This window comes from Medicago sativa, chromosome 6 (genome assembly GCF_051527215.1).
Source record: "Medicago sativa cultivar Bolivia chromosome 6, Bolivia_mono, whole genome shotgun sequence".
Taxonomy (NCBI): domain Eukaryota; kingdom Viridiplantae; phylum Streptophyta; class Magnoliopsida; order Fabales; family Fabaceae; genus Medicago; species Medicago sativa.
This window is the reverse complement of record NC_140754.1, coordinates 7,065,434-7,074,972: the sequence shown is the minus strand read 5'-3', so window position 1 is coordinate 7,074,972 and position 9,539 is coordinate 7,065,434. Positions and strand designations below refer to the sequence as shown.

Below are 9,539 nucleotides of genomic sequence, written 5' to 3'. Positions count from 1 at the left end.
CAGCCAGAATCGATTTTGCTTTGCCGTGAAAGCTTCAATTTGCAGCTTTGAGAAAACCCACGTTTGAGGCCAAATCCGCGTTTCAGAGAATTGATTCTGAAACTCATCCAAACATCAAAAGTATGTTGAAACCGCGTTTCAAAAAGCAAACTGGCTTTTGAGGCTATGAAACGTGATACCAAACGTTTGGTATCACGTTTCATAGCCTCAAAAGCCAGTTTGCTTTTTGAAACGCGGTTTCAACATACTTTTGATGTTTGGATGAGTTTCAGAATCAATTCTCTGAAACGCGGATTTGGCCTCAAACGTGGGTTTTCTCAAAGCTGCAAATTGAAGCTTTCACGGCAAAGCAAAATCGATTCTGGCTGTTTGTTTTCCAATGACATGTAAATTTACATAATTACCCATATTACACATTAACAACTTTCTTCTTCACAACACACACCTTCCATACAGATCTATAGAAATGGGAGAAATGGTAGGAGAAATGGTAGGATGGGAGAAAAATAGTGAGATGGGGGATGAGAAAGGTTAGAAGCGTAAGAGTAGTCAGAGATGAGAAGGAGATGGAAATGGTAGAAATGTAGCTTTCTGGGTTGGAGATGAGAAGGAGATTAGAAGCGTAAGAGTAATGAAGCTTCTGGACATAAATTGGAGTTTTTTTTTTTATCTATTGGGTTGGGCTGTGTTGGTATATTTTGGATTAATAATATCGTTTGATGTTGTGTATTTTTACACCCTTGGAATTTTTTTATATTGTATTAAAAATAACCAAATTGATCAAAAAGATTTAAAAAAAAACATCAACCCACAACATAAGGATAATTTAGTCATTACACATTCAAAATCAATTTTGATTTAAACTATCCAAACAACATCAACCCACAAGAATCACTTCTAATAAAGTGTATCCAAACATAATCAATTCACATTCAACTCACTTTTAACCAAAATCAATTCTCTCAAACTCAATTCTATCAAAATCAATTCTCCCCACCGCCATACCAAACACACACTTAGTCCTTTATAATTTTAAAAGATGATGTTTTAGTCCTTTTGACAGACCAAAATAAATAAAAATAATGACTAAAACATCACTTTTTTTTTTTGAAGAAGCTAAAATTAAAACATCACCTTTTTACGTTAAGGGACTAAAATGTTTTAAAGAAAAGAAAATATATTTTAGCCAATAAGTTTCTTTCCACCCAATATATTCTCAATCGTAGAAAATAACTTGCATGTGAGATCTACATTATTTTTACTCCTTTCTATTTCTCATGTCAATCAAACAATGAAAAAGGTTGATTTTTCCTCTCTTTTCCATCCTTGCATTTTTCACTAAACCAAACAATACCTTAAAGAAGGTTTAGGCTCAATTTATCTTCAGTCAGTAAGACTTAAGTTTACATTGATATGTGGCAGAAACATATGTACCAATTGCATTACACAATCCTTAGTTCACATGACAAAAACGTTCCTAAGGACCTGGATTTGAATCCCTATAGCACCTTGCACAGTGCAACAGCTATGAAAACTGTTAGATAGTTTGAGAAAATTTCTCTTTCTAGATCAAACAGTCCTTACAGCTGCTGCACCGTGCAGCTGCTCCGTTTCATAAACCTTGAAACAATTCAGCATGAAAACCCTTCATGTTGATCAAACTACTAAGGTGGAGTACATGCTAGGAATTTCACCATTGGTATTTGGCAGCAACAAGAACCTCCTCATATTGTTGAGCAGCATTGTCCCAACTGAGATCCTGAGACATCCCTCTTCGTTGAATCCCTTCCCAACTCTTCTTATAATCCCTATAAGTCAAAATGCAATTCCATAATGCCGCCTTTAATTTGTTAGCTTCTGCACTATCAAACGTCCAACCAACGCCCGATTCATCGAATGGATTAAAAGGCTGCACCGTATCTCTGAGTCCGCCAACCGCGTGTACAACAGGTACTGTTCCGTAGTTCATTGCATAGAGTTGATTCAATCCACATGGCTCAAATCTTGATGGCATGAGCAATATATCTGCACCTGCTGTTATCCTATGAGCCATCTTAACAGAAAAACCAACCCATCCTCGAATTTTGTCGTGGTGTTGCCTTTCAAATTGCCTTAGCATTTCTTCTAAATCAGGTCTTCCGGTTCCCAACATGATTAGTTGCACATCGTGGCTCATCATCCAAGGAATTGCTTCGCCTATGAGATCAACACCTTTCTGTTGATCTAATCTTCCGATGAAGGCGATTATCGGAACATCCTCGCGGACAGGCAAACCAAGCTCCTTTTGTAAGGCTGCTTTACATTGATGCTTTCCGGTTTGTAGGGTCTCAAGGGTGTAGTTAGTGTAACCATCTGACTTCAAGTGAACGTCGAATTGAGGGTTCCAATCTCTTGTGTCAACACCATTCACAATTCCCCTAAATTTCCAATCATTCTCGTTTATGATGCCATTCAAACCCCAACCACCTTCTGAAGTTTTAAGCTCCCACGCGTATCCGTGACTAACAGTGACAATCCTGTCTGCTGTTTTTAGACCGGCTGCAAAGATGTTGAAGTGCTCGCCTCCAACGGGGTCGTACATTCTGAAAAGGTCTATGTAGTTTCCAGGTAAATCCACAACGTTGAAATCATCGAGCGGGCCCCGACCCTGCGTAATTAAAGCTCTGATTCAGAATGTACAAAGAAAAAGGTAATATAAACTCCAACCATATAAGAAAATGAAATATGCTTCAATGATCTGCCTTTTAAACGCATTAATGTCTCTAGTTTCTCTTTAATCACAGATAAAAAAGACTTGCTTTTCGACACAGGTTACAACATGCAAGCAATGCAAACTTAGAATCTGATGAGGGAACATGTTCTTGAATCCTTGTTATAGTGATGTTATATATATAGACGCACGCACACAAACACACACATATTAAACCTTCTTTCTTCACCACGAAGAACCATGACTTGACAATATAACTAGATTCAGAACAAACCTGGTGAGCTATGTTATGAATCACGAGAACAGATCTTGTGTAATTCATCAAACCATGGTCACGATAATATGCTTTTAGATACACTGGCAGCAATGCAGTATGCCAATCATTTGCTATGAAGACCAGATTTCCATCTCCATAGCAAACGCCGCCACATGGAACGTGCCAAGGAACCTGAGGAATCATCAACTTTATTATTAATAACTTATTTGATTAAGCCAGATATAAGGACTTCATAAAATCATTTAGTTCATGTACCTCAACTGCTGCCTTGCAAAACAACGCCATGCGCCTTAAAATATCCTGCTCGATTAAAGGAAAACAAGAGTCAAAAGGCTAGGAAATAATAAGTTTAGAAACCTAGTTACAGGCTACGAAGCACTGACACCAGACACAACACGTAAACATCGCTAATAATTTGAGAAAATAGAAGTGATTGTATGGAATCACAAGTGTCGGTGTCAGACACCAATACATGTTGGATACACAGACAAGTCTTCAATTTGAAGTGTTGGTGCTACGTAAGTTACAAGCAACCGATACTAATGCAAGATGTGTTCCAAAATACCTTGAACCAAAACAGCGCAGTATATTGGCCATTTCTCTCAATCATTTTTTAATGGAGAAAAACAGTAATTAACATGATAAGACAGTTCTGTCTATCTTTTTTCCTTCCTTTTGTAACTCCGTTTTTTTCCCTTTAAAAGGAGTTCAGAAACGTTACAGTTAATGACAACTGAAGTACTTAAGCTGGATCACAGCTAAACATAAATAGAAAATTACCACTCGGTTGCCGCCATATATGTTACTCTCTAGATGGCGAAATATTGGACTCTCAATAAAAACGAAGTCGACGCCATCAATATATGTCTGGAAATATGCCACTTCCATGTCCTATAAAGTGAAAATGTTGAAGCATTACTACACCAAGGTGGTAGAAAATAATTGTTTCAAGGAATCATAAATTATTATGAATAGAGTAGCTGCTTGCTGCTCACCTGACCAGCTACTTTGTATCTCTTTCGTACTCCTATATCTTGTGCTTCAGCATAATTACCATAATAAGGTGCAACAACCTAAAAAGAAAATGAAAATAAAAAAATGGAAATAGTTCTCAAAAAGGGAAATTGAAAATTTATTGATAAAGTGCTCTTCCGACATATGTGATATTTCATCAGTTCATGAAAGGAATAGCATTTTACCATAACTCTATGTCCACGCCGAGCCAAAGCCTTAGGTAATGCTCCAGCAACATCTCCAAGCCCACCTATTAGTTCATATTAACTGTAAATTATAGAAAAACAATGCGGCATAAAAGCAAGAACGGAAAAGATCGAAAATTTTGTCTTCCAAAAAAAGAGATGAATCACATTAATGCATGAGTGCAATATTTGAGCTTCTTCTCTCTCACTGATGCACTTCTCGGTTTGTCATAGACGAGCTCGGTAACATGTATTAAATGAAGAAAATCTTCCATAGAAATAATGTTAAATTACCTGTTTTCGACCAAGGAGCACATTCTGCCGCAACCAATATAATGTTCATAACATTGGGCCCAGCCAACGGTGGGGGGTTTTCACCTTCACTCTCAATGTTTTCAGGTTCATTAGTGACCTCCTTTGAACTTGATTCACTCTCACGTTTCAGATTTTCAAACTTTTGGCTATAAGTTTCGATGTTACTTGAAAGGTCTTTCGGCACAGTATCAGGACTAATTGTCTTCTTTCCCTCATACCTCTTGTTTTTAAATTGTTCATCGAAACGTTGCCTAGATGACGCCATTTCAGCATCATTTCTCTTTTTTTGTTCGACAAAACCTTGATTAATGCCTACAGATGAAACATCCTGTGTCTCCTTTTCTCTCGAATGAACAGAGCTTCTTAAAACAGTGCCGCCATTTTGGTTTTCAACAGCACTGTTGTTGCCACTTCTGGAAGAACCTGTCTGTGGATTTGAGTCACTTGACACAGATTTTTCACCGCTTTCATAAGAAATACTGTTTCCTTCCAATCCAGTAATGCTGTCACTATCTATAGAAGAAACTAATTTCTTTCTTTCAGCAATCTACAATATAAAAAACAAAGCTAAATAAATCACCACGTGAATGCTCATAATAACATTTAGGGTTAAGAAAGAATGAAGGGAGAGTTGGAGAGACCAAGGGCTGGTTTGGATTGACATATTTGATTTTATCTACTGGTATAAGCACTTGTGAGGTGAGACTGTTTGAGAGATCTTATGGAAACAGCTTATGACATGTCCATAAGTTGTTTTCAACTTATTTCCATAAGCTCTCTAGGATAGCTTATGAAAGTAGCCTATATCTTATATGACAACAGTTTGACTTGATTTTATCATTTATCACAGAAGTAGCTTATACATATGCACTTATATGATAAACGTTTATGCTATACTCGCTTAAGTAAGCTTTCCTTTCCAAACAGAACCTAAATGATGTATCCTACACAAATATAAGTTAACTTGTATAACCAACTCCACTATAATAGCGTGGAAACTTGCTTGATTGCATGCCAGGGGTTTATACATGAATAGTAAACTCATAGTGTACAGTTATTTCAAAAGAAATTATTTCCCAATAGCCTACTCACCCACATGTATTCATACACATCCCCTTTAATGATAACTGTATTTCGACAAATCTATTTCAAGACTGTGTTTTTGGGAATATGTTCATCTAGCTCCACAGGAATTTACAATTGCAACGAACTAGCAAAAGCAAACATTAAGGTCCTACTGTAAAGGCACAACACTCTATCCCAATTTTTTCTCGGTTTTGGACAAAAAAAAAAAAAAAACCACCAAAGGTTCAACATAGTTGTTTAGAAAGATAAAGGATATTCTTGGTCTAAAAGAAAAGATAAAGGATCAGTGTGAAAAGTTAAAGGACCCTTGGTGTAGTTCTACCAAAAGTCTATTTAGACCCTCTGTTTATTATATGGTATCCAATTGAAACTATGCTAATTAACTTTCATAAGTGAATCTCTGATACTCAGTAGTCTTTAGTAATATGAATTATGATTCAACAATGAAATGCTAAAGGTATTAAGATAACATTATGAAAACAAAACGCGGGAATAATAAGGATAGAAAATTTTGATATACTATTTGGTTGCCAACATCATGCATGAATTTTAGTTTGGACTTTAAAAAAATGAGCTTTGCATTCTATTTTGTCAATCAGTTGATATTGAATTATCTTCTCGACTAATGCAATCATATATTTTCTTCATCACTTCTATCTAGTCATCCTTAACACTTGACTGTAAAAAGCAAAATTGATAGCCACAGGCCCTCATAGCTAGGCACCGAAATAGGAAATCTAAATGGCAGATATTCCAAACAGGATCTTACAGACCAAAAATTTGCAATATTGTTTTGCATTCAGCTCTAAAATCTGGAATAGGCTAATACTATAGCCAATAAAATTACATTATGTACAAAAAAAAGGGTCTGTAAAAAGCAGTGTTGTCGATTGTAGGTCACAGATCAAGGAAAATGATGGTTTGTTTAAATTCCACTACACTATAGTATTATAACTGATATTTGACAACATTTTGTACTAAATAGCGTATCGCAGAACAATAGCATTCTGTTCAAATTCCGCTATAGCGCCGCTATTTGACAATTTTGGTAAAAAATTGTCATTGCTACAGCATGAGTGATTGCAATGGGAGCTTTACCACAATCAATTAAAGGAGAAGTATACATATAACATAAAAAAAAAGAAAAAAGTGATTCTTGCAAAATCCATTTAACAAACGATAGGGCCAAGCCAGAGGGAGGCACTCTTGCTCCTACGCTATGCATGAGCATCTGCCCACTTATTAGCGAGTATGAACCATATTCAACAGAGTTTTAGTTTGGACTTTAAAAAAAATGAGCATAACATTCTATTTCTTCATTCAGTTGATATTGACCGGTCTTCTCTGCTAATGCAATCGATCATTTCTTTATCACTTCTACTAAACTATAGCGCTATAGTGCCACTGTTTGACAACATCGAAAAATTGTCATTGCTACATTGGGAGCTTTACCACAATCAATTAAAGGAGGAGTATGCAACTATACATATTACATATTTCTTTACTCACTTACCTTTCAAAAAAGAAAAGCAATTATCACTCTCTTTCTCTAACAAAGTCCTAATTTTCCAATTTCAACAAATCAATATATGGCCAAAAAGCAGAAATTATCAGAAAAAGATAAACAAACTCAACTAAATAGCTTAAAGGGTCTCAACCTAAACCTTTATAGTAAAAACCTAAAGATAAAAGCTACAACCCTTTTGTAAAAGAGTTTAATGGTCAGTGTAAAATAATTTTACACTGTCGTCCATATCATATACAACTAATTTCAATATCTTTTTGTGATTTGACTGAATACAAAATGCTCATTGGATGTTAGTGTAAAATTATTTTACACTGTCAGTGCATCTATTTTCTCTTTGCAAAATCAAAATTTCACAATACCTGTTGAATAAGCTCCTTTTGCAAAGCAAGAACCTTTTTACTCTTTTCAATTGTAGCATTCAAAACATCATCCTCATCATCATCTTCATTCTCATCATTCCCAATACTCTTACCAACAGCTTTTACATGCTTATACTTCAATCCAATACTACCATAGTTCAATCTACCTCTACTAAAAGCTGAATCAGCATTCAAAGTGTTGATTTTTGGTGTGAATTTGAGATTCTTAGTGTGAAAAAGTAACACAGTAGTGTCAGAACCTAGTGATAACATCATCAATGAATTGATGAAAAATGGTGGTAACCCAGATGATGAAATTGAATTATGAACAAGAATTGAGTGGAAATTTGCAATTGGGTTAGACCCAATTGGAGAAAATTGATCAAAGGTTAGGTTTTTTTTTCTTCTTTGGAAGTGAAAAGGAAAGAGTTTTATGATGTTTTTTTTTTTTTTTATGAGAAATTAAGGTAACCACAAATTTAGTTGCGACAGAAAAAGGTTTGTCTCATAAGTGGTGTGAAAAGACATTAATGTTATTATCCAATCAACAATTTTAAAAGGTAGAAATTTTACACAAGAGTCTTATTCAGCATTTTTTTTGAGGTGTCTATAACTAGCATGTGGAAGGCATGCTAATATATTATAATTGAATAAAATTCAACTAGATCAAGTGTTTGTTTGGTATGGCGACGGGGAAAATTGATTTTTGATAGAATTGAGTTTGAGAGAATTGATTTTGATTAAAAAGTGAGTTTGATGTGAATTGATTATGTTTGGATAGACTCATTTAAAAGTGATTCTTATAAGTTGATGTTGTTTGGATGGTTTGAATCAAAATTGATTTTGAACGTGCAATGACCAAATTATCTTTTTTATTATATTTAAAATTAAATACTCATTTAAGATAATTATTTCAACTTATCATATTTGGATTTTTATTGCTTCATTAATCATTATTAATAGTACCTTTTTTGAGGGATTTATTAATAGTACTTTTCTCTCGGTTCATCTTATTATTATTTATTTTCTAATTAATTAATTAATTAAAATCATTTTCAAAAAAATCAAATAAGAATTCTCTAGATCTCCTTTAATTAATAAATAACAAATATAGTGATGATTTATGAAGAAGACTCTATGCTCTCTTCAACCATTTTAATCTGTAATACTACTACCCATTTCAATTAATTAACGGTACCCGTTTATTCTGTTTATAATTTCCCAAATTTTTTAATTTTCATTCATACCCTGTCCGTTGAAGCTTTTTCCATGGAGATTGGGTGTTTCCTCATTCTTCCTCCCCCATTTTTGTTTTTCACCAAATCTGGAAAAATAAGGAAATTTTCACTAGATCTAAGGAGAAAGTGTTCCATAGAATAAACATCGAAGCATGAGGAAAAGCGAAAAAAAATGGAGTTTGAGTTGAAGCATGGATAATCATGGAAAATATCTTTTTTAACAAAAAACAAACTCCAAAATTGCTTTTAGTTGCCGCAGAAGCTACAAATTGTGGCCTTCTGAAGCACTTGGGTGACATAATGTCACCGTGACATTAAATCTGGACCACATAACACACATTGCCACATAACACATACAACACATCTGAACCACACAATACAATACATTTGTGTGATCCAGATTTAATGTCACGGTGACATTATGTCACCCAAATATTTTCCCCCGATAACTCACGTTTTGGGTGAAAACTTGCTTTTTCAGAATAGCTTTTGTCTGTAATAGAATTCTCACAAGAATAATAGCTTATCTTTCCCTATGATAAAAACCTACTAGTACCATTGACATGTGACTACTCAAAAGCTGCTTATTGCCTCTTATATCATGACACGCAACATTAGTTTGAATAATTTAGTCACCGATATAAATTTATGGTGCATTTTGTCAACAAAACAAAAAAATTATGGTGCATTAGCTGGCTTCTATTAGTTGAAACCAGTTTACAATAATACAACAACAGCCCATTGTTTTGCAATTACTTAATGGAAAATGTTAACCGGTGTCCCCGGACACTGGTTAAGGAAGCAAATGTAGAAGTTTTTGCATTGAA

The 9,539-nt window shown here is 34.7% G+C and overlaps 1 protein-coding gene across 1 annotated transcript; it reads right to left on the bottom strand.

Annotated features, from left to right (window-relative positions):
* Positions 1–1,339: 1,339 nt before the first annotated feature.
* SS2 (starch synthase 2) lies at positions 1,340–7,884 on the bottom strand. The gene is made up of 8 exons (XM_085720569.1): positions 7,475–7,884; positions 4,481–5,048; positions 4,187–4,251; positions 3,983–4,060; positions 3,768–3,878; positions 3,243–3,287; positions 2,985–3,158; positions 1,340–2,647 (listed from the first exon to the last, which is right to left on the bottom strand). Exons 1-8 carry the CDS (start codon positions 7,748–7,750, stop codon positions 1,691–1,693), a joined length of 2,274 nt encoding a protein of 757 aa, XP_085576695.1. The 5' UTR covers positions 7,751–7,884; the 3' UTR covers positions 1,340–1,690.
* Between the last annotated feature and the right edge of the window lie 1,655 nt (positions 7,885–9,539).

Excerpts from the sequence above, each read along its gene's own strand:
- SS2 (XM_085720569.1), bottom strand. The coding sequence starts at position 7,750 with ATGATGTTATCACTAGGTTCTGACACTACTGTGTTACTTTTTCACACT. Across the intron at positions 5,049-7,474 it reads AAAAGGAGCTTATTCAACAG|ATTGCTGAAAGAAAGAAATT; the intron begins GTATTGTGAAAT and ends TTTATATTGTAG. Across the intron at positions 3,288-3,767 it reads TATATGGCGGCAACCGAGTG|GATATTTTAAGGCGCATGGC; the intron begins GTAATTTTCTAT and ends TTAATCGAGCAG.